Genomic DNA, 25966 nt, shown 5'->3' with positions numbered 1-25966 from the left:
CTAGCAGTAACACTGCTCTTACATGAACTGAAAAAGAGTTGTGGTACTGTGGTGCACAACTAATATGTTACACAGTAGCAAACTGTGTTTCAACGAATATTTTTGGTTTGTATGACCCAACCCCACTCTACATGTATCTATCTACTGTGATGGTGGTAAACCGTAAAGAAAGAGATGAAGTTTTATGGGGAAATTGTTCTGGAAGTCCAGCCAACGACAAGTGTGTCAGCTGCTCCGAGTGCACTATTGATTGGACCCAGCTTTATGTGACAAAGGGATTGTCTGGGATCTCTGCACAGAGAGGTGGAAAATGAAACAAGACTGGAACCACAGAAAGAGATGGAGGAGGACAAACAACATGTTTTGGTATGTTCTGGATCTTTTAGTTTACTGGCAATCCTGTTCTAACGGGTCTTATTTTGATAGCCAAACTAACGAAACCATTTCAACTGTGGATTGTCTAATATAAGGTATACATCTTGCCATTATATTCCTAAGAGATGATTTCAGAAAGCTTATGTATGTTTAACCCTCTAAAAAAGCTGATTGGGATAGGCAGACATACATGTAGTTTAGAGTTAAGACTTAAGAGTTATACTTGAGATGGTAAAATGATTATCAGTAAGCAAAATGTCCCTCTAATAGTAGTACTTATACTGTTATAATCTAAAGACAGCATAAGGCAGTTAACTTTCACCTTCAACTCAATTTATTGGAAAATCAATTACCGGAATACTACCTTCTGTTGTTGAGTTATAGTACATTTGTAAGGTGCTCAAGGTGTGGCTTTCCTCAAACACAGGACCTCCAAAAACTATCAAGTATCAAATCCACTCAAGCTACGTTGGCTTTTCTGAACTTGAAGGCTCTGAACTGGTGCTTCTGAGAACCTGACATAGTCCCTGCTTCACTAGCACTGGCATGAGCAACATCTCAGGTTTTAACTCCCCCTATGAACGTATGCTAGAACTGCAGTTCACCAAGTGTACCTAGTCCTATCCTAAATGCTGAAGGGCGGACCATGGTAGCATTACAGACTGGTTTCCAATTTTCCCTTCTGTCTACATCCTGTGCTTGCTTGAGCTTTACAAGAAATCCTTCTAAAAGTATTCATACAAATGGTAAACATTTTGTATACTTGTATACAGGGTAGTTTCTACAAGAGAATGGGCAGGAGTCCCTATCAGTTTACGTTTGAACATCACAATTTGTACAAACACGCCTTCTTCCAATATATAGCCTAGGGGTTTTACAAATGACAGTCCTGAAGAAGCCTTCCAGGTTTACTTCAGGTGTTATCTTAAGAAAAGGAGATAATAAATTGTAATTGTAGTACTACTACTTAACTTGTCAGCTCTGCAGGGAATTGGCAACAATCATTATTCATGCTCTCTTTTCTTCATCAACATGTAGGCTATTGTCTAGTGACTTGTCCATGTATCTTATCAATACTAATTTTAGTTTGCAAAAAGTACAGTATATTCATAAACAATGTAGATGATTGCAGTTGACATGTGAATAAACACTACCCGTAACGTTCATTTAATCAAGTTTCTTATTGCCGTTTTCTTTGCCACAAGATATTTTGTTTATGGTTGCATTCCATAAGGTTAGATTTAAGCCACCTAAGGCCAATACAGAGAAATACAGTCAAGAAATAAGACAGCAAAAAGCAACTGACTGCCAAACTTTTAAAAACATCCCTCATAATCAATAAAATGCTTTACAAGGACATAACAAATAACTCAATTAGCTTGGACAAATGTCAGACCTGCCTTATAGCACACTCCAGTACAGGACATTGTAAATTCTTTATATAGGAACTACAAAGTCACAGCAATTTCGTGAAAAAAAAGTCCATGAAACAAGAAATTGAATTTGAGCTGCCTAGCTTGGACAATTTGTTCACTCAGGCAACTTGCTTTCCAAATAAGACTGCCAAGCCAGTAATAAATCCTTGTCAAAACACTGCAGTCTTTTATTCTAAGACTCAGTCATAAAGGACTTAAGAATGGACTCTGAAGAAGATAGACTTCAACCACACCCAAATATCTACATTCCATGCAAAACCCTGTTCTAAAAATCTGGAGAAAGTGCTATCTACACAAATAAACATACCCAAGTAAACAAAAGCCGACAGGGACACAGGATCAACAACTATGTACAATAACACTTAAGTGTACAGTATCATTATCACTACATCTATGAATCTACAATTGTATAAAAATATGAAATCAATAAAAAGACGTGATTTAGTATTCTAGAGAAAGCACCGTGCATACACATGTACACCAGAGGCCATCCTGACATGAAACAGATCTTTACAAACAAACAGTTTCTGCTCTAATTAGATAAGACCACATGATGTGACATTCCTGTGCATAAACACTGTGATTAACATGGGATGGGCCTTGTACATATACACTGGTCACGTCAGGATATGGCCTAACAGTTGGATGAAAGAAATGGTCAAGACGTAAAATTTCTTACAAAAAAATTGGAAAGGTAGAAAATGCATCATTGCTAAGACCTTCTTTTAGAAAAACAAGGACTAATCAGAATAATTTCAAAATTCCATCAGAATTACTAAGTGTGATGGAATTTCAAAATTGTTTCAATTATTCTAATGTGTTGCACTTCCTTTCAATGAGCATTTGAATGGAAAGAATCATTAGATGCAATTACGTTATTGTCAACTGCTCGTTAAAGCTGCAATACTGTAAAATTTCAGAGCATGCAAAATTGCAGAGCCTTGCAACTACTAGTATGTGAAGAATAAGCAGGGCTCGAAATACCACCTGCATATGCAGGTTAGTGCAGGTAAAATTGGAGTTGTGCAGGTATTTCTGGTTTCTACCTGCACCTTACCTGCACTCAGGTCCATGTAATGGGTTTATACATGAATTTCATATGCAGGTGTATGTGGATTGTTATAAGCTGCATTGACTTTTACCACCTATAAAGTATAAAAGAAAATATAGCAAATGGTTCCTGAACAATTTTAGTATGATCCATACTTCCTCAATTCAGAATGGTGCAGGTAAAATTTGTCTGGTGCAGGTAATTTTCAATGTTACCTGCACCAGTACAGGTATGCAGAAAAAAGTATTTCAAGCCCTGATAAGATTGGCAATAACATTGGTTGTATCCCAAATAGGATTCCCAGTAAAGCATCCAAGCAATATGCTACATGTGATAAAACTGTGCTGTAATAAAGCACAATCATCTGGGGTATAATTCTATTACGACATGAACTGTAATAGTAAAACAAAAGTTCAACTTGCATTTATCTATGCCACATTTCCAATCTAAAAAAAAAATAAATTTAAAGCATAAACAATTTCAAAATCCCAGGTCCATAACAATCATATTCAAACTAATTCTAACACTTCCTCCAATCCCAAAGCCCAATTACTTCTACAAGTACAAGATTGATAGCATACTTCCAGTTCCTTTTATCATTACTGTTATTCTGATCCTACCCTTAGGCCACACCAATTTAATCTCATGGTTCACGGATTCGCTCGCTCCTATTTTTTGGAAAAAAAAAATAAAAATAAAAATTACCTCTCAGCAAATTTTCACCATTAACGAAACCATTCACCAACTTTCTGGTGTAGCAACTTGGCCTTTATATCATAAGCTCCTTAAAGTGTGGGTACAGGTGCTGTTACTGTACAATGATAGTGTTTTTGTACTTTTTTCAAGCTGAAAACTTTTTTTCCTTATGTTTTGGATTAGCCGTTACCCTTACCCCATCCATTTTACAATTTTTATTTTTATTTTTATTTCGCCCTCTCGCTCCATATTTTTTATGAAAAAATCCATGAACCAAGAAATTAAATTGGTGTGGCCTTACCACACTCTGGCTGCAGTGTGCATTCTGATCAGGGAAGGGGTTCAGAAGGTTGCCGACAATGGATGTCACCATTCCCTGGTGTACACATGGCAATATGCAAGGTAACGTTGAGAATCTGAGCCATAACAAACCCTTGGGCCTCAGCTTCAACTGTTCTGTCTACATTGACATGTAATTACCACTAAAGTCTGTACATATAATTCAAGCATATACACTTTTAAACCAGCAATTTTAGGCACATAGAGATATCACATGTAGTGTACATTATGACTTAAATAAGTTGAATTCATTCCTACGGACCTGGTTTTAAAATTTCAACCATACAGCCCTGTCCAATTTGAAATGTGAGAAGACTTTTATCAAAGACAAGTGGTAATAATTGGATTAAACAAGATTAAAGACACATGATATAACTCAAATAAATCAAACAAGTATTTTCAAAAAAGGCTACATTTAGTATAGTCATATATATCACAGAATATAATGATCAATTCAACTTTTAAGACTGAGAAATTGTCAGAAGATATAGAACCACAGCTGGGAGTCCATAGAAGAAAATGTAGATTTCATGCTAGCCAAGCCCAGATAATTCCTACCTAAATGTTTATCCCAAATGTTTATCCCATTTAGGCCTCCCAAGCTGTCCCTGTTGCTTCAGATGTTCAGGGCATCAGACACAAAACTTCTGTTGTATGACAGTTCCAAAATGTCAACCTTTATATATCCTTTATAACTGTTATAATCAACAGTCAATGATATATGACTGTGTCTGAGACCTATTTTTACTACAATGCTAGCATGATCAATGGAGAATTTGATTTATGGACACTTTTTGTCTAGACAACTATCTAGATAAATGCATTGCAGAACTGCTATCTAAGCTTTCACATTGAAAAATCTATACAAACTATATGGTACAAACATTTATTCATGTAAAACATTTATTCATGCAAATGATGAATTCCAGGACCAGTTTCAATAATTTCACATGGCCTTTTTTTGGATTTTGTTTGAAATGTGTTGGAATACAATGCCAGATACATGTATGTATCTTTTAGACTCTAGATACATTTGTATCTTGTAGACTCTAGTGTAGAGGGAATACAAGATACATAAAATAGCTGTCAAAATAGCTGACTTACTGACAGAAATTAGGAAGAAATATACGGCCTTTTAAGTCAGTCGTGCATAATTCAATAATTGAGTTGTACCCAAAAGTAATTAAATAATGTCAGTCAAATCAGTGGCTTTGGTTTTACTCCTGCCTTGTGGGAAAAAAGATATTGATCTGCTTATCCGATTACGAAAGCTTTGCATGGCTACAGACACCAAAATCTACATGGATTCTGTTTTGTAAATGCTTGTATTACAATCCTTTGAAACTCCAAATCGAAAAGAAAAATGAGCAAAATGTATCAATCAATAGGTATGCTCAATAATGGATCCCTTGTACACTTACTTGACCGTTACAGATTACAATCTCTACAGATATGGCCATTAAGACTCACTAATGAGTTATACTCTATTACTTTTTATTACATGTTTTTTATTGTACATCGATCTCTGGGTCTGGGCTCTTATGCATAACCAAAGGTTAACAACTAGTAGTTGTACATGCACTTATCATAGATTTGATTTGATTTCCTTTATTTTGCTGAAATCATAGACTTCAACACTGAGATATTTTAACAAAATTTTGACACATTTGTACTAGTGTTTGCAGACAAGTACTAAGTAAAAAGTTAAACAAATAGCATTATATTTATGATTGAATAATACTTTGATTGGCCAGCATCAAAATACAATGTCATGTCTAAAACTAGTAAAGGGGAAATGCATTCAAATGTCCAATTTTCAAGCAAATAAATATCAAATGGCAGCTGCATTGGCAATTTCATTATCCAAGTTAAATGCTCTGAAAAATAAATCTATTTATCCTGGACAAATGAAAATCATGATTTATCTATCTATAGGTCATTTATTGCATATTCAACTTTGCCATTGAATCTAATCACAATGTTTGTAGAACATGGCTGGAAAGGGAACCGTTCGAAACTCAGGTTACTTCTATTGTATTCACCTTACCACAGGGTACCGGTACTTCTGAAGTGACAAGGCCATGGTTCAGAAGAACAAACAGTTCAACACAATGGGTACATTGTTAGACAGGCGTGCTGTTTTTGATTGCACGCACAATGCACTCCTTGTCTCGGCACAAAACATTTCTAACTCTAAATATTACAAGTAAGTTGAAAAGTAGACAGTCTTCACAGTATAACACTGACCTTTCTGATAAGTCTATGTGAGAAGTATATCATCTGTAACTTTTGAGTACTATAAATTAGTATCGGACTATTCTGTATTTTGAACGCTTCTGGTTTAAAACTGCTGTCTAGTTATGAAGATATGATTATTATTCTGTCCAAGACATCTCTTATATAAAATTCACCATTGACACCTTAGTCGAATGAGTGAACAGTGAACAGCCAGAGGCAATGAGAGGGCGACACACGCACATAAAACAACACTGTGTGAGAACAAAGCATGTGTACCCGTCCAGTCAATGATTATTAATGAGAACTACACTGTACAAGCCAACCTGCTGTGAAAACTTCTTTTTATGGTTTACCATGTTTTTGTAGCCAGATCTAGCAGAGGAAAAGGTAATGAGACAATGAAAATACCATTTTTCCAGCAGATAGAATTGAAAACGTGTGATAAATGACTTTTGTTAGTAAGAATGAGGGCACATGTTCACACCTACACTGACTAATCGTGTAATACATAACTCATTAAAACATAGAGTAAAAACACTCATAAAGCCTAAACGAAATTTACCATCATCGTATATCATCATCTTTGCAGAAATGGTTTACCTACAGTTGATAATAACCTGAAGGAATTTGAATATGGCCTTGAGGGCTGAACCAAACCTAGCAAATATACCCTCCTCCCCACAGTGCTCTCAGACGATGGCCAGTCAAATACAGACGGTTTAAGACGTAAATAAAACATTTCCTACAAGATCAACCCCTTGTATTTCTCCTCACAAGTTCTTAGGTTAGACGGATTTTCTTATCTGCATTTTTTGTACGGAAACATGCCGTTAGGAAAGGTAGGAATGGCGGGAGCACTGGCACGATCAATCGAGTGTGTGCCCAAGTTGTTCGTTCCTTCGCCCCTCCCAAAATTTTGACAACTGAAAAATCGCCCCCTATTCATAGACGTCTACGCAGTGAATATAACCCAGAAGCGATAAATAACAACGCCGTTTGCACTATAGAATGTTTGAGTTTCCTTACCAGTGTCCGCTCGACTTCTGCAGCCATTTTCATGTCGAGTTTTGGGGCCGAAATCACCGGTTCTTCCAGTTTCCCCTTCATCAACAGTCACTGCAAAATGGCGGTTGTTCCAAGCTAAACCGGAAATGGAATACTCCAAGTTTGACAAGGGGACTTCATCTACCAATACTAAGTTTTCTTTTCTAAATTCTACAAAACTTTACACACTAAACACAAAAATATGTTTATATATCGTATAAAATTTAGTTTCTAGATAATTAGTAGCTTCATTGCTAAAATGGTTGCTATTGTTACACTCTAAAATCATAACTAAAATATTCTCATATTACCTGCAAATGAGTATTACCTTTCTTGCTTCCGCTTTACATGACAGATAGCTTCGAACACTTTTTTTCGGACAGTTTCAACAAATCTCGTTCGTCATAGTCGATTGTCAACGCTCATTATGAGTTTTAGCGCTAATCTTTCATCGAAATGTGAGCCAATGCATTTAGCCGTTATCCTTCGGCAAAGACGGCTTTTTCCGAAACCATATTGACCATATTGTGTTGGGCGGACCTACGTGCATGGTATGACAGGTATGTAACCGGAAGTGTTCTTGCTAACTTGTTTACGTTTTAAGAACTTTTATGTCCAGCCTTTGGTACTGTAGTTTCACAGACGTGGGCGGAGTGTTTTCCTTCCCATATCTCTCGGCACGAGATCGTGGCCACTAACCGCTTTTGTCAGGGATTTCCCCGTCCTACTCCTAGATTTATTTTTGGCCCTCAAGGAAGTTTTAAAGTCAATTGCGGAACTAAGGATTCAGTCTCACTTTGAACTTGAAGTTGTCTTGGATAACAGTGGATGAAGATGGCATTTGAGTCTGCACTACGGTTGATATTACTCCTGGTGACTTGTACAAGGATTCAGGGAGAGGTAGGGGACTTATCGCAAGTTAAGGTTTAACTTAATTTTATGATCATGTTTAGACTGTCATTGAATTGACTACTCAAACTCAACAATGGTGTAGCATGATGATTTTTTAACAGTGGGGGGTTCAAGTACCACCAAATGACCATGCCAAACGGCTGTCAGCCTTTTGTAGCCTAGTGGTTTGCATTGCTGGGTTTGTGATCTGGCGTCCCGGATTCGGCCGGCCCGGGTAACGGTTCGAATCCCGGGAGTCAGGATGTTGTTTCTTTCTGTTTCTACTCCTTTCTTTTACACTTTTCAAGCAGCCAGTGGCAGTGCAATGCTGCTTCACTATACCTTCAATTTTCGACCTAATAATATGATCACCTATAGGCTATACTCTTCCAGATAAGTGCATACGTTTGTTGGGTTCTTTTATGCAGAGGTTTTATGCGTAAACACCTGAAGCTGAGCCTCATACATTTGTACAAATGGCTGCCAGATTTAGGTTGTCTACATGACAGCTCTAGAGGAAAGTCTACATTATAGTACATAGTAGCATGATTTTGATTTTTGCAGCCACAGAAGATCCCTTTTCAAGTCCTGCACAAGCTACTGGATGTGAAGAATGCTGCGGACTTATTCCAGCTCTTCAATGTCACCACAGACAGCTTTGGTAAGTGTTGACGAGACATTGACTTTATGCGATAACTCTCATCTTATTTTTCTTAAGATAATTCCATTGATTGATTTTCCTTGTTAATGACATAGAAATTGATAAATGAATGTAGTAATTTTAAAAACTTAGTGGTCATTCTTTGGGTTTCTAAGAAGCAGGCAGCATTCCTGTTCAAAAATTCAACAGCTAAGTACCGTGGGACTGTTTTTTCTTTTTTATTCAGCCAACCTTTAGCCTGGTTACCAAACCCCAGCCCGATCTCAAGAATCTATAACACGAAAGATATTTGAGGTTGGGGTATGGTATCCAGGCTAGCCGACCTTTGGTTGTAAATAAGGCACGATCTACACACAGTTTTTCCCGATATCGGCGAGCCTACAACCTCTCGCCGACAGCTTTTTTTCATCGTCTAGATGGAACTACTATATCGCCATTACGATATCGGGAAAATTTCTCTCGAAAGGTCCGGACCATTCGGTACGAATACTACGATACCTTGCAGATAGCTTAGCAGGGGTCCCAGACAGCTTCGCGCGTGTGTAGATGCTTCCCGACTTCGGAAAGGCTCATTAGCATATAACGCCATGTGGAAAATCGCGCTATATGTTTATGACTGCAAGCGCCATGGGTGTCCGGCCCCCCTACGTTCTAGATCCCTCCCGACATCTCCACAGATATCGGTAAAAACTGTGTGTAGATTGGGCCTTAGAATGGGAGTAAAGCTACATGTCCAAATAGAATGGCTATTGACAAGATGCATAAAAAGTACAAAACGGCAAAACCAGGTTATTTTGATATGAACTCCTAGGACAGATTTTACAATGAAACTTAAAAACTTGGGCTCAACGAGAAGGATGGGAAAAAATATCAAAGAGAGCCCTACTAGTACTTTATGATCGAGGGAAATACATTGTACATAATATAGAGATACAATGTGTTACACTAACACTTAATTCTGTGTTTTGTAGGACCAGAGGTGTATGGTCCCTCCAAAGACTTCATCCCAGTCTCTGTCCCTCGCGGCGACTTCTTACCAACAAATGCAGAAGACGAGCCGTTTCGCGGTCGACTGGGAGGCCTCGGAGGGAACCGTACCCAAGTTGAGGACACGGGAATTATCCTCGTGGGTGGGAGTGATGATTTTGGCAGAAATCCTTTTTCTTCAGAAAAAGTGACAATGAGCAGACAAGGTATTGGGCTTGTTAATTTGTTTATTGATTTACACAACAGAAAATATAACATTAAAGTACAATAACAACTATTTAAGAACAGGTGCAGGGGAACGGAGAAAGCACTTGTGGTTTGATAAATACTAATAGCTCCACCAAGGTTTTCGAGGAAAATAAATCCTTCATTTATTTATTCTTTCCTTTTCCTTTCCTTCATCCATCCATCCATCCATCTATCCATCCATCCATCCATCCATCCATCCATCCTTCCATCTATCCATCCATCCATCCATCCACCCATCAATCCATCCATCCATCCTTCCATCCATCATACATTTCTGGAAATCCAGATTTGAGGAGATAGTTCTTTCCCCCAATAGAAACTTGAGGAATCTTGTTGTCCCCTTCACAGGTGCTGACTTGGTAGCCAGTATTGCATCACAGGTTGACTTCTGCTCTCCTCGCGGAACGGAAGTCAAGATTCCAAATGACAGCCCCAGTACGATTGTCGTTCCCGGCTGTGTCAACCTGCAGAGGTGCGGCGGTTGTTGCCATAGCAACGTATTCCAGTGCGAACCCCTTGAAACCAAGAATACCACCATCACAGTAGGTTCTTGTATTTACGACTAGAGAAGTATATGAAGTTACCATAGCCAATGTGAAATAAAACGTTTTACTACCAGTATAGTTCGCATGAAAGTACAAATTGTGTTCAACCCAAAAGCAATGAATTTGCTTCAATCTAGCTGTCTTGTGGTAGAAAATACATGTACGTGTATTTAAAAAGATTGTTTCCAAAAGAAATCACAACTACAGTATATATATCTTTTTGCATTACTTTGTCCTGGAACTTTTTCTAACAGTCATAATTTGTCCTTAGCTGACATACAATACAATTGTTACAGTGAGACCATTTTCCTGTGAGTAAGACTTTAACACCATTTGTGCCGATCTACAGCACTGTTTTCTATTGGGTGGAGACTTCCTACAATGATATCACTTCCCTTGACACAAGTTATCAGATTATGCCCAGAAGCCTAGACGTTGCATCCTAGTTGCAACAACAGTTTACCCCAATGATTTTACGATTGCTTATCTATCTATAACACACAGGGTGTAGCGTGACATTTAAAGTAAATCAACTCTGACACTTCCCCATGGGTTGCCTATCTCTTTGTCGTTAGGTTGCTCATTAGTAAGGCTGCCTGTACAGAACTGGATAGGTGCCAAGAGCTGGGAACAGAAAACATGCTATGGGTGTAAATGCAAGAGATCATTATACAATGTAATGCTAGTACACCTTTATCTGTGGGGAAACCTATATGCATTGTTTTAACAACAGGTTATCAAAGGATATCAAGTCTACGAAAGGTGGTGTCAAACTGCAATGTTTTGAAAATACTGCAATTTCAAACCATCCTCTGTCAACTTGACATCCCTAAATGTCCCGTTTTTAGAAATAACAGATATAGGTTACCATGTGGATAAAGGTCAGCTAGTGTTACATTACTATTCTTTATGAAAATTTCTTTTAGTTGATTAGAAATATGACATGGCAAGATCATATGAAAAGCCACACTGTATTCTTTTTGCACACATTAAATATAGATGAGTATATCTGGCTAGCTTAGATGGATGCATGGGGGAACTATACTTAATCCAGTCTTAGTCTTGTCCAATTACAAGTGAAATAGTACCGATGGGTAAAAAATGCTGCTCTGGTGACTTGGTATGAACAAGTAGGTCTAGATGGAAGAGCACCATGAATTATTCTAACATTAATATCTCTGTTGTACTATAGTTCATACTATAGTGTTCCTGTATCAGACTTTCAGAGCGAACCATACTCATCTTTGATATTTCACATCTTTCCTCCCTTGTAACATCATTCTCATAATTCCACCTAGTACCATTATATATACCACTTACTCAAGATTGTCTAGAACACCTTATAAATATCTAAAGTGTATTTACCTCAGTATTACTTATAATGCTTTATTGGTGCATCTGTGTAAATCAGTTTAAATTCACGTATTTTTTCATCATGTGATGGTGTTAATAGCATCCTATGGAATTATGAGAATTAATGTGATGTGTTTTGAAAAGTTGAAAAAAGCTCTTGTTTCTCCTGTCTAGTTTTTTATATCATTGACAGAAATGTGCTACATTTGCTCACAAATGTTGACTTTCATGTTTACGGCTGTATTTTCCTCAGGTCATGAAGCTGGGAGTCTCTGGGAGTGACCTTGTACTTGAGACCATTGAAGGGATTGAGATGGAGGAACATGTGAGCTGCCAGTGTGGCTGTAAGGTCAAACCACACCACTGTAACCCTGCTATACACAGGTATGTCCTTTCAACAAGATGTGGTAGTCTTAGAAAATAAAGGCAGTAAATGGGAAATAACTGTCTCTGTTCAATTTTAGTGTAACTGATGACGGGCGCATCCCCGCCTTGTAACTAGCCAGCGAAAGGTTATATCACCCCGTAAGGCGCGGTATAACCCCGTCGTGTGTAAGCACGTCGACCGATGATGATGATGATGATGATGTAACTGATGACCAATGGCACACAATGAACAGCTGAACTCTTGTGAACTGGTAATGTCTTCACAGGTATGAAGATTGTGCCTGTTCATGTCTGTGGCCAAGTAGAGATTGTGAAGAAGGCAAGGTCTGGGATGAGAAGGAATGCCGGTGTGTGTGTCAATCTGGACAAAGGTGAGGGAACAACATAAAGAATATAATGACACAATACATGTACTGGTGGTATTTTTTTTCCAATTCTGACATCAGTTTCCCAGATTAAGCTGGTCTCTTTCCTTGTGTAAAAAGAGCTACAGTGCAAGGCTGTAAAGAATATCAGTTGTGTATATGCATGAGTAATTGTTTGTGCATATGCATATGCATAAACAATTACAATGCAATGCATACTGTAAACCGGAAAGGCTTGTGGAAGATCCTGAAAAAGTTTGGCTGTCCAGACAAGCTTACAGCGCTGATCGCCTCCTTCCATGAAGGTATGCAAGCAAGAGTCCAAGAGAATGGTGATGCATCGGATCCTTTCCAAGTGTGCAACGGAGTGAAACAGGGCTGTGTCCTTGCCCCTACCCTGTTCTCCATACTGTTTGCAGCAATGTTGCTTGATGCCTTCAGCAGCTGTGACCGGGGGGTGTACATCCAGTTTCGCACAGATGGGAAACTTTTCAACCTGCGAAGACTACAGGCCAAAACCAAAGTGTTCGAGGCCGTTCTGCGTGAGTTCCTTTTCGCAGATGACTGCGCACTTGGCGCACATTCCCATGATGACCTGCAACACATAATGGACCGATTTGCAGATGCATGTGGACGATTTGGACTCACAATCAGCCTTGGCAAGACTGAAGCCATGTTCCAGCCTTCACCATCACAGGCTGCTAATGTGCCACCACCTCCTCCCATCGTCATTAACAACACGGAGATTAAGACTGTGGACAAATTCTGCTATCTTGGTAGCACCATAACAAGCAGTGGCTCTCTGGATGCAGAGGTGATGCAGCGTATCGGAAAGGCGAGTGTGGCCTTCGGCCGACTGACAAAGAGACTTTGGCAAGACCACGGCATCCGCCTCTCCACCAAGATTGCTGTGTACAAATCTGTGGTGCTGAGTGCACTCCTCTACTGCTGTGAGACTTGGACAACTTACCGCCGGCAAGTCAAGCTACTGGAGCAGTTCCACCTACGATGCCTGCGGAAAATCTGCGGCATCAAGTGGCAGGACAGGGTATCCAACCTACAGGTCCTGAAGAAGTGTGGGCTCCCCAGCATTGAGTGCTTGATTGTCAAGTGCCAGCTAAGATGGACAGGACATGTTGTCCGCATGGAAGACAGCAGAATCCCTAAGATGCTACTGTATGGTCAACTGAAGCAAGGGCACCGCAACCAGGGTAGACCGTTTAAAAGATACCGGGACACACTGAAAGCAAACCTTAAGAGTTGCAATATAAACATTAACTCTTGGGAAGAAACTGCTCATGATAGAACAGACTGGAAGAGACAGTGTAAGTCAGGAATCATGGCCTTTGAATCGAACAGAGCTGCTGCCATACATGAGAAGAAGGAGAGGAGGAAACAGGGCTCTGTGCCTGTCAGCTCGAGCTCCTTCATCTGCAGCACCTGCGGCCGCTCCTGCGCCTCCAGAATAGGACTTCACTCCCACATGAGGAGACACCTGGACAAGTGACTGGCTGCCTGCCTACTCATCTGTCGACAGCCGACAGGAGAATCCATCATCATCCATCAATTGTTTGTGATAACATCATTTAAAAGTCACAAGGTCATTGATCACTACCCAGGTATCTTTTGTATAAGATACAGATGATGTGGTCATGATGTCCTGAAACATAACCAATTCAATTGACTATGCCGAATGGTCTAATCACTGCACTTAAATGAGCCTGAAAATGCAAAAGGGCATTTCTATTGATTAGGCCATGTTGATCTGACCTAGACCTAGTTAATGTACATTTGTATACAATTGTGTGCATATCTTGTATTCCCCACAGTAACTGCCGTAAGAGGTACTACTGGAACCCTGACCAGTGCAAATGTCTCTGTGCTCCCAGATCCTGTCCTACAGGAAGAACTTTGGATTTCAACACATGCAAGTGAGTGTTATATTTTATATCAAACTGTTATTAATCAAAGTTGCAAGTATTTATTCTGAAAATAAGCTTGTTTCATTGATGAGTAATAACAATGCTAGCATCTTAGTGTGATGTTAAATTTTTTCAAACAAACATAAGTTTGATATACCAGTCTAGACATCAGCCTTTTTAGCTTTGCGCAACCTGAAATTTTGCATTTGGAACACTGCTTTTCCCCCACCTACATGCATAAGCTTTTGTATCTATTTTTTGATAACATAAAACTTATTACATGTACATAACGTTAGTTATATATAACTGGAAGAAAAGATAATGGATAAGTAGCTGATTTGAAGAAAGTAACAGCTTGAAAGTGGGGCGCAACTTGAAATGTTGATGGCGCAACCTGGCTTTTGACTCAGGTTGCCACTTGAACAACCTGGCTAAAAAAAGTATTTCGTGCACTGGCTAGGCTATGTAAGTTAGCCTTTTTCATTTGGAACTCAAAACAAAAGAATGACAGGGACATGACCTATTAAATGGTTTATCTCTTTTATGCCAGGTGCAAGAAGAACACCAGTCGGAGGCTAGACAACAGCAGAACCCCGTGTGTACGTAGGTGTCCAACAGGCTTCCGCTTGAATCATCAAACTTGTACCTGCTCGCAGGGGCAAGATCAGAGAAGACGGCTTTCAGCTTTCCTGCAATTTGATGGCCTTGGTAGTGGGGACAACTAAGATGCTATTTTGAAAGAACAACTGAAATTTTTAAAGACATACATCAACAAGTAAAGTGGCAGTCTCATCTGCTGTTTACATTCAGACTGTTCACTGTTGTTATGTTGTAATTCCTGATTTTTTCAATGTACTTTTGTGTTCACGGTTTTCATGGTGACGACTGTAACGTGAACTTATCATTACCGATAACAAATCATTTGTCTTGGTGAAAAATGATTTGTTCACGGTGAACTTTTACTTCCGAGAACAAGTTGAATTTTCTCAGACTGTGAAAGTTTGGTACCGAGAAGACAAAGTGAATTACAGTATATGTAAAGGAAGGCAGCCTTGGCTACACTGCAAGTGAATGGGAAACGTTTTGAGTTTTGTGCCAGAAACAAGAATCTTTATTTTTTTCAGTTCAGAGTTGAATTTGCATCTAGACTTGCAGTTGTTTTGCCTGCTGCTAGATGGCATAATTGTATGGCATACAACTTTCATGTAAATTGGAATTGATAGACTTCAAGTGTATTTGGTTTATCTATTCAACTGGCAACTGAGCCCCATTTACTTGTGGATAGTGCTACCTGCCTAAAACCTGGAAGTGGACTTATAAAAACGTTTAGGTGCAAGTCCAAGTGTAGGAAAACCTACACGTCGGGTACCAGGATTACAAAGAGCTATCTCTCTTTTATTGTCCTTTTTGTTCTAAACCATCCTAAATCTTTCCTTGAAAGTGAAATTTGTACCAGAAAGACATGATTATAATACTGACCTTTCGTGTTTATTACTAGCTATATTTTTCATATTGCTGATGATGTCAAATTCTATCACGCATATGCAATGATGGGTTCGGAAGCTGAACTGCTGGACCTGAATCCAGACCTGAATATGAGTTTAGGTATACAGCACTACTTGTGGACCATATATTTGTATACTATCAAAACAATACATTATCTCATGTTCATATTTTTCTGACAGATTTATTCACAGAAAAGACAGGTGTCAATGTTACAGAAAGACATGATGGTATCTTACAAGTATAAAATTACACTTGTTACAGAGTTGGCACCAAAGACTATATATTATATGTTGCTGTACACCATCATAAACTGCCAGGATGGTTCAAGATGAAACCACAGTTTAAACAAAAAAGTTGGTTTTGTCCAAAGAAATTATTTACATCATGATACATATTTACATACAGTGTATTATACATTGTGCAGTGTATATGGTGCTAAAGGCACTGGTAGACATATCATTTAGTGCATCAGTACACACTTGCCATTCTTATATTAAGTACTGTAGTTGGTTTTCCCCCTTACCCAACAGTTTGATGCTTTTAACATGGAAAGTGAAACAGAAAAGAGTTACAGAGACTAAAATGTAACTCAAACATTTTAACATGTCTATGCAAAAAAGTATAACTATAAAACAAACAACATGGTTTCTTGTTTACAAAATCCATCAAAACTCAACGTGAAGGGAAAGAATCTAAAACAATGCATGCTGCATGCATAAAACATAACTAACTTATTGTTTACAAAAACCATCAAAACTTTAATAAAATCTATCCAAGCTGTCATAATACTTCATGTAATAGTACAGTAGTTACTGTAGAGCAATATAGCTTATATAAGTCACACTTTAAATCTTCTATGGCCTGTTGCACTCACCGAATCTGCATTGAATCTACACTCACACAGATCACGTTATGTCCCTACTAAATTTATCAACTGCAAAAAGTATCTATCTGCTGGTATTAGAGTCATAACATCATGGTTACTAAGGTCAAAGCAAAACAACCCAAAAAACAACAAATGGATATTATGTACCTACACTTCTTGCTACACATGCATATCATCGGCAGCAACTTTTGCATTTAATTGCACGGAACTCCGGAGTCAATGTAGCATTCTGGCATTGCAAATGATCTAATTCCTGAGGTTGATTTGGATGCAACAATTTCAGATGAAAAGTCGTCATCACATCACTGCATTTACGTCATACAGAGCATACAGTTACCAAAGGCACCTTGGCTAATGATGCCAATCTTGGCAGTGTAAACTAGATTCATTACAGTTAGCATTGATCCACAGTGATCACTGACAATGAAACATTATTCTTGCAGTATAGGACTGATGCTTGTGAAAGTCTACATGTGAAGTCAGTTATTGCAGTTCCTGGAATGCTTTATTTTTACATGGTTCAGTGCTGAATATGCTGGAAAGTGACTGAAGTCATCAACCATCTTCTGAGACAAGACGGATAAAGTGTATCAAGGTCATGTATCATGTATGCATCTGCAGCTTTTAGTTCAAGCTAAACATCAGTGCCCCCTTCCCAAAAATGTCCATGTCTGCTCATGATGCCCCCCTCCCCCCCAACACACACACACACATCTATGCCCCAGCCTGCTGAGGCAACTGTCCACACATGTTGCAGCACTGCTGCTGTATGGGGCAGAACTTCTGTCTGGATTTCTGGATGTGGCACGTCAGGCACAGCCGCGACTTCTCAGTCTCTGTTTGGAAGACGTCGTCATCATCAGAAGAGACGCTGTCAGTGTCTGATCTTGGTGAGTCGTCTTCACTAGAGGCATCTTCCTCACTGGAACAAGTAATGCTGTGTGTTAGCCTTAACAAATTACCAACAATCGTTTACAGGGTGTAGTCACTGGGTCAACGATAACATGGCAAGCTGCTTTTTGCAGTATTCTGTTATGCCCATAATATGCTGCTAACATGACAATTGTACTACAGGAAGACACATCAGATCAATAATTTCTTTCTAAAAAGGAAGGAGGAATACTTTTGCCATAATTGTTAAAGTGAGAAGCACTATAGTGTTCATGACTGATATGTGTTTTTGTTTTTTTCTCTCTACTTTTATAGTTTCCATCTAGATTTTCTTTTATAATATATTTTTTAGAATATTTGGTATATGAATGATAGTGCTAAACATCATCCAACACAAAAGTATAAACGGATGAAATTTTCACTGTCGCTTTCTTCAGGATCAATACTGATGACCAATCTCTTCAGAATGTAAACTTGTGAGAGTTACAGACACATGATCTTGCGGATACATGACTTCACTGATTGGTCAAATGTGCCAGGAACTTTACGTCCTGAAGTGATAGGTCATCAGTATTGATCCTAAAGAGGACGACGGTGGTCATTGAAATTTTGATTGTGTATACCTTTGTGTTGGAAGAAAGTTCAAATATACAATGATGGGCTTCTATAAACAAAAGACCTTGGTCCCTTACCTGCTTCCATAGCTCCCATATCCATCAGTACCGTCCTCCAGAATGGTGGGGAGGTCCATGGCCCACTGCATGCTGGGTCTGAGCTGCCTGGCCGTGCGCGAGGACAGGACCCAGGTGAACCGTGAGGTGGGCCTCCTACTGACCGGGGAGGAGTACTGCAGCAGGAACTCTTCCAGCTTCTTTTGGCACTCCACCAAGTGCTGTTCATTGATCTGTGTGGAGAAATGTCAATGATTTTCAGTCACTGTATTTTCAATTTTCAAATTCAGTAAATAGTTACAAAATTGGAAAGTTTTTGCATTGCAAAGTTTTCAAAACTCATTCATTGCCATAAAGTTTTTGCATTGCAAAGTTTTCAAAACTCATTCATTGCCATAAAGTCTGTGGCACCTGAGAACTTGCCAAATGTAATGTATAGTAATAAATGCTTGATATCAACACCCACTGACCTGCGACGCCACCTTGAGTGTGTTGAGTGTACTGCAGAGATCTGGGTTGTTGTCCCGTGTGTCAAATGCATCCAAATCGCACATCAGTAGTGACATGGCCAGAACTGGAGCCTGGAAAACACATATAAATAAAGAATTGTCAACTTTCCCTCCTGAAATTGAGTGTTTTATATCATTGTTGTCCATGAATGACATACAGTCAAACCTGTCTATAGCGGCCACTCAAGGGACCGGAGAAATTTGGCCACTATAGACAGGTGGCCTCTGTATAGAGGTGGTAACTTGTAGATAAAATACCCAAGGGACCGACAAAAAGTGGCCACTATGGACAGGTGGCCCCACTGTAGAGGTGGCCCCTAATACAGGTTTGACTGTACTTTTCAAAGGTATCAAGCTTTGATATGAATCATTTGTATAAGTTCCAATACCCAACGCAAAACTAGTTTTCTGGTTGTGGCATACCAGCACGTATACCAGAGTCTCTAAGATTGCAAGGAGCATTATTGTCATGGCTGGTTGCTTCGTTCCGAAGCACTTTACTAGTCATGTAAACAATCCATTGATCACAAGTGCAAAGTCATCCAGCAAGCATAGTTAGTAGAATACTTCAGTAGTTTCCGGTGCATGAGTCGATCACGTGAACAGGGAAGGACAAAGTGTAGTGCACTGACGTCTTCTAAACATTCCATCAACTCTCAAAAACCTTTAAATTCTGATTTTCTAACACGGTACACAATGTGATTCTAGGGTCAAAGATTCACTGCTATCAACGTGGAATTCCTTGCAAAGCAAAAGCTATCTTTAGTTTGTACTTTCAATATAAAGCTTAATCTACTTAATGATTAAACCTCCTTTTGTAATTTCATCATACAGGTAACTTTAGAAATCTGTAATATTCTCTCACTTGTTTCAAATTTCATTGGCCTTTTAGTTTTAACACACCTAATGAGCCTTTCCAAAATATGTCCTCTACTTTGTTAATATTGTGCAAGTGCTAGAAAATAGACTCCTAACAAACACAGCAATCCCTAAATTTTGAAAAATTTGTTGCATGTTTGCCCTAATTTTGCGATGGTGAACTTTACTCATACCAATAAAAGTGACCTTCTATCAGCAGTTTATGTAAGTAAAAGTTTATTTGTGTGCTTGTGGGATTGCCCCACACTGACAGTATACAGAGCCTAGCTGTGTGGGCAATCAAAGTTCAAAGATTCTTCAAGCTCTGATTGGTCGCTTTGGTCCTATACATGTGAACACTTGCTGATCAGAGGTGAAAGTACATGGCCGTGACTTTTTTTCCCGATGACTCATAAACTTTCCCAATGTGGACATATGCTGGTAAACTTTATGCAACTTTCTGCTTATGCTAATCAGTATTGACAATGCTAGAAATTGGCTACTAGTACATCTGTAAGCCTGTAACAGCATAACCTTACTTTCAAGTTATTGTATGTTTCCAAACTGTTGCACTACGCTCAGGTATGCAAGAAACAATGAGAAAATTTACACAAGGTTATTTATATAACCCTGTGTCCAAGTTGCCCAGTAAGTGAGTAAGACTGGACTTTGTACCCTAACATGTGAACAGGGCGTGCAACTAGAATGTTTCATAAGGTCGACGTGACCTTCTTCACGTGTGTACTTTAAGGACATACTTTTGATAAGCGTATAATAAGCTTTGTTGCAGGTTGGATAATGTCGGACATTCTCCCCCATGTGGATCCTAAGCAATATGGGAACATGAAAAACTGTTCTACGACACATTGCTTAGTGGACTTACTTAACTTCTTTTACGCAGGAGTGGAGAAATCAAAAGTGGGTACGCTAATACTCACTGATTTCTCCAAGGCTTTTGATAGAGTATGCCATACAACCGCTATAGCTAAGCTGATAAGCCTCGGAGCAAGACCATCTGTAATTCCTTGGGTGTGCAGTTTTCTCTCAGATCGCCGACAGTGCGTACGTTACCAGGGAGCATTGTCACATTGGGAAAGCCTGACGTGCGGTATAGCCCAGGGCACCTTGATGGGTCCTCTTGTATTTCTGGCGATGATCAATGATGTTACTTTGTTAGACCGGTCACCGAGAACTCACACTGGAAATACGTAGATGACTTCAATCTGGGAGAGATCAGGCTTATCTCTACCCCGTCATCACTTTAACGTGATCTGAACCACCTTGACAACTGGGCTACGGAAAACCACATGCTACTCAACCCCAAGAAATGCATGGCCATGCACTTCTCTTTCGTGCGCGCCCCCATACAACCTCCAGTGCTGACTCTTGCAGGACAGACACTTAAAACCACCACCCAGGCTAGGTTGCTTGGACTCCACATCCGCTCTAACCTGAAATGGGATGACCAGGTGGATGTCATGGTGTCCAAAAGTAGCAAAAGGCTGGTCGTCATCAGCAGGTTGCGACGTTCCGGGGTGCCGATCGCAGACCTGAACACCATATACTGCGGGTATATAAGACCATTACTCGAGTACGCCGCTCCGTGCTGGGCTTCAGCACTCACTCAGAGACAGTCGGCCGCCTTAGAGCGGGTGCAGCGAAGGGCCTGCAGGTTGATGATGGGGCGTCAGTTCGTCTCTTACACGGCAGCTCTCCAGCACATCGGCCTTGAGCGCCTTTCAACACGTAGACAGAAACTCTGTACTGACTTTGCCTTGAGAGTTGAAAGGTCTCCTCGCTTCTCCACATGGCTGCCCCCTACCCGTGGACAACAACACGGCAGGCAACTCCGCAACTCTGCACGATACCAACAACCTACTGGGACTAACCGCTACCTAACCAGTGCTATACCGGCAATGATCAAATCATTGAACGAACTGTAGACTCTGCGCATAAACTCCACCAGGAGTCAGGACAATCTGTTTTTAACTAAAGTTGTATATAGGTCAAGTCAACCAGTTTTAGCATGATCAGTCTTTTAATATGTATAGTTTTAACCCTATTTAGACATTGCACTCGAAGCTGCAATATTTATCCATTATGATATTTATGCTACACGTCTCATTGTATTGTTTATGTTATAATTGTACAATATGTTCTTGTGAGTAGCAATAAGGTGCGATACTCGATGTAAACAAGCCTGATAATTCGGCTTTCGAGCCGCAAGTTGGTTGTGAAATAATAAACCATTCTCTCTCTCTCTCCAATAATAATTAATACAAAAGAACTTTGCTACTGATTTTGCAACTTTCAGCAACTTTTGTATGAAATTGTATCGATCACTTCAAGTTTGTTACAGATATGAACAAGCTATACCATATGATCATTTTTACATTGTATAGATTGAATAAATGTGTGAAGGATATGGTTAGATTAGTGGCCAAAGCACAAACAAAAACAAAAACATTTGTGAATTCCAAAACTATGACTGAGCCCTTGGACAAAAACAACTTTGAACAGGAAATCTTACATGTACATGTAGTATAAACAGTAACTGACTGTTGATAATGATAATACTTACGGTGAATTTGGTGAATGGAGAGCGGCAGAGACAAGCCTCTAGCTTTGCAATGGTTCGCTCCAAGTGCTCAGCAGGCGTGAGGTTCCTCTTCTCCAAAATGGCGTCCATTGTTCCCGTCATCGCGCAAATCCCGTGGTACAGTTGGAGCAGGGTGAGAGGCGTCACCGCGCCGAAATCGTGGTAGAGCTTCTGACAGACGATACCTTCCATCCGGAACAGGTCTGCCTCCGTGCACCGACACTGGCTTATTCTGATGAGGTGGACAGGGCTTGGAAGCTCCTATATTTTAGGCAAAAAAAACATGGGTCAGTCATCAGTCACTATATTGCACAAAAGACAAAAATATGATCCTTCAAAAATACAAGACAGCAAACAGGAATAATTGAAGCAGAGAAAGAAATCTTTATAACCTTGTACGCATGTATGTAATAGTTATTGTTGTTAATTGTTATTTAGTGCTGTCTCCAGCTTTATACTTTTTTCCCATCCCACTCATTGTTTGGGAGCCCATGTTGTTGATTTTCCTGGTTCAATCTGTCAGTCTAAGCCTTTGATTACATGTTTCTGTCAATGCTGTGCACTTGAGTTCAGATTTTGGGGACGGATTTTGTCCATCTCTACAAATTTAAGGGTCCTAGCAACAGCCCTGATGTTATTGTATATCTTCTTTCTATAATTTTTAGCCCTACCACACAGTAGCAGTGCACATGGTGTTAGTAACAAGAAACAATAATGTACTTCAGTTTACCTGGTCTTCCTCTAACATGTTGATGGCAATAAAGTAGCAGGTAATGGTCAGGCAGCCGAGAAACCTCATTCTCACCTATGGAGATAGAAAAACACATACAATGTATGTCAAATACCACAAAACAAAACAAAAACAATGTGGTATGCAGTTGAATACACTTCATATCGTACAAAATTGGATACTTCCAAAAATGTAGTTGTACATAGAAAAGAGAGTTGAATCTAACCTTCATGATGGACAGAAATCTGTCGAGGATGTTGACAGCCAGAGCGAAGGCCTCGTGTTTGAAGCGGAGACATCTGTTCAGGCAGCGCAGTCGGTCCACTGCATCGTCTCTTTGTGTTGACGAAACTACGGGATCTCTCAAATCCTGTATACAAAAATATTTTACAATTCATTATATCTATACTGCCTGTGTGTACTAGCAATAACTTGAAAAAACAAATTCATTTTTCATTCACTCACTTTTGTGTAAAGATTACAGCAGATCCTTGCCTCACTGTTAAGAAATTAAAAAAGTAACTTAATCACCTCTTTTGCAGAATTGTTGGTATCCATGTGTTCAGAACACACGAATACTAGCACCTTGTCATGGCATACGTGTACAGGTCATTTTGACCTCTACATACAGAAAAGGGCGATTTCACTACCGGTCAGCCGTGAGAATATGACCATATGCCGGACATACCAGAGGTTAAGTCTACAGACATGTCCTAAGAAAGGGTGTCCTGACTTTATCCTATATTCAATAGTATAAAATATTGATAAATCTTTGGTTAAGGCTTTGAAATTGAAGAGGATACTTCAGAGTTGTACAAAAATTATCCTCCTAAATTTCCACTGCTGTTTATCTTTCCAGCACAAACTTTGACAAAGGGTCTATTTTTCTTGAATTTCTTGAGACAAAAAGTATAGATTAAGAAACAATCAATTCTAAGGGTGGGTACCGGCACACATCTTACCGGTACAAAACCGTTTTTTCTTCTTGTAGGTATCGACACATTTTGGAGCATGCAGTCCAAGAAAATCACAACAAAGTAGAGTTTATAGTCAAGATAAAACTTACAGAGGCAGTTAGCATTGTTTACATGCAGGCAAGATTTCAAAATCATCAGTGGGAGTCAGATACTCCACCAAACAGATTCCGTTGTTGCAAAATAGACCATTATTTTAAAGTATCATCAATTCACAATTAAGTTTTCACAGACAATCAGGTCCAGGTTCATGTCTGGACCTGATCCTCTGGACTGAACCAGACCTGAACCTGAATATTTTTTGCCGTTACCCACCCCTAATCAATACACATCATGTCATTTTAATGTATGACAATTATAAGTTGATAACAGGACTCACCTCGTCATCTTCCACCATGTCCAGGTGGATGAGGTTAGGCTGGTACGAGGGTGCCCGGCGCACAGCGGTCTGGAGCTGGTACCACAGGCGGCCCAGGTCTGCAGCATGGTGTTCACACATGTTCCTCTACAACAACAACAACAACAACAACAACCTTCAGTTGTCTGAACTGTACACAAAAACTGAACTGTGCATAATTTCCTAATATTTATCTCTTCATGCTGTTAAATGAAATTGTTCAAAATCATGTTTAGAAAAACAGCCTGATAATAAAAATTTATAGCAAAAATCACCCAACATCATAAATGACGATTTGAGTTACACAGAAAACTGTGATATTATCAACAGTCAAATCAATCATCACTCGGTTGTTTAGACTTAGTGTCCAACTTGGCTTCCTTTTGTGCTAACACTCACTATTGCTCCTTATTTCAATAGCACACAAAATAACACTAACATTTTACCAATCTTTTCCTCAACAATGTCTAGAAAAAGTCGTTGGTTTTGCTTCAGCTGAAGAGAAAATGGCAGCCGTTTGAAAATTAGATCTATATAAACACAAAGGAGGTGGGATAGAAACTGCCGTGCCGCCAGAAATATCCGACCATAAACAACCTCAAAATGTCCCAACGTTTAACATGGAAAGTCCCACACAATTTTCAGCTTACCATGACGAAAACGGTAGTGATGAGAGCCAAAATCTCACGAAACACAGTCGTTACTTGATAGAGGTCAACCGAAAACAAAGAGATCAGCTGATGAAAATGGCTCCCGTCAGCTGTCAAGGATCAAAACACAAAACAAATCGGTATCTTCCTCCCTCTGTGCAAAATATACGGTGCAAACCTACTGCAAAACACACTACGTCCACACTGTACGAAAACTTTCACGAACCTGGCCGCTTTTGCGCGCTCTGAACCTCAAATAAGTGAAAAATATCGATCGATCTGCAGACTTTGCCCTCTGGATTTGTTTGAATGACAAGTTTTCGAAATTTGGCGCCCGGACGGTTCCCACTGCTCGTTTCTGATTGGTCAATCGTAAACTAATTATACTACCTGCTCTCGGATTGGCTACTTTTTCTAGAGCTCCACCCTACTTTACATTTCCTCATATCATCTACATTCCGGGCAGAAAAAGTCACCAGGAAATTATCATCTGGGTAAAATGAAGTAACAATGGTTTCTAGAAAAGATGTAGAAGGCAATGGCTGATGTTTTGGGTGTGCAAATTTGAGGAAAACTTTGTAGGAGCTAATTTCTGATGCAATGACAGCTGGTGACCCCTGATGACGTATGGGGACTTCCCACTGACGTCCTATGCTAATTAGTGTAGCCTGGTGCAATAAAGTAGATCTGCCTTTACACAAAAATGTATTAAAGGCACAGAATCGTTACAAAATATAGCAATATGATATACATATA

General features: G+C 39.5%; 3 protein-coding genes across 12 annotated transcripts in view; 1 reads left to right on the top strand and 2 right to left on the bottom strand.

Annotated features, from left to right (window-relative positions):
• Positions 1-7281, bottom strand: part of LOC118419597 (septin-11-like) — a 32655-nt gene extending 25374 nt beyond the window's left edge. For 6 of the 7 annotated variants that reach the window (XM_035826048.1, XM_035826050.1, XM_035826051.1 and 3 more), the window contains exon 1: positions 7162-7275. In XM_035826048.1, coding sequence (XP_035681941.1) covers positions 7162-7242 — 81 coding nt within the window. In that variant the 5' untranslated portion in view covers positions 7243-7275. Of the gene's footprint in view, positions 1-7161 lie in introns of all 7 variants that reach the window. The other variant, XM_035826049.1, reaches the window with a different exon arrangement.
• Positions 204-15357, top strand: LOC118419600 (vascular endothelial growth factor C-like). Of its 2 annotated transcripts, none has more exons than XM_035826060.1 (8): positions 204-366; positions 8635-8731; positions 9703-9924; positions 10316-10509; positions 12119-12249; positions 12519-12623; positions 14447-14548; positions 15090-15357. In XM_035826060.1, exons 1-8 carry the CDS (start codon positions 340-342, stop codon positions 15262-15264), a joined length of 1053 nt encoding a protein of 350 aa, XP_035681953.1. In that variant the 5' UTR covers positions 204-339; the 3' UTR covers positions 15265-15357. The 2 variants fall into 2 exon arrangements, with proteins under 2 accessions (XP_035681953.1, XP_035681952.1); XM_035826059.1 differs by lacking the exon at positions 204-366 and adding an exon at positions 7747-8079.
• Positions 15358-16218: 861 nt separating this feature from the next.
• On the bottom strand, positions 16219-25676 carry LOC118419599 (cyclin-G1-like). Of its 3 annotated transcripts, XM_035826055.1 has the most exons (9): positions 25437-25676; positions 25211-25320; positions 24543-24668; positions 23416-23559; positions 23190-23264; positions 22442-22720; positions 18964-19074; positions 18515-18726; positions 16219-17853 (listed from the first exon to the last, which is right to left on the bottom strand). In XM_035826055.1, the coding sequence occupies exons 2-9, from the start codon at positions 25211-25213 to the stop codon at positions 17646-17648; spliced, it is 1158 nt and encodes a 385-aa protein (XP_035681948.1). In that variant the 5' UTR covers positions 25214-25320; positions 25437-25676; the 3' UTR covers positions 16219-17645. The 3 variants fall into 3 exon arrangements, with proteins under 3 accessions (XP_035681948.1, XP_035681949.1, XP_035681951.1); XM_035826056.1 differs by lacking the exon at positions 25211-25320; XM_035826058.1 differs by lacking the exons at positions 23190-23264; positions 25437-25676 and having other exon boundaries at positions 25211-25430.
• Positions 25677-25966: the final 290 nt, after the last annotated feature.

This window comes from Branchiostoma floridae, chromosome 7 (assembly GCF_000003815.2).
Source record: "Branchiostoma floridae strain S238N-H82 chromosome 7, Bfl_VNyyK, whole genome shotgun sequence".
NCBI classification, from domain to species: Eukaryota; Metazoa; Chordata; class Leptocardii; order Amphioxiformes; family Branchiostomatidae; genus Branchiostoma; species Branchiostoma floridae.
This window is presented reverse-complemented; position numbering and strand designations above follow the sequence as displayed.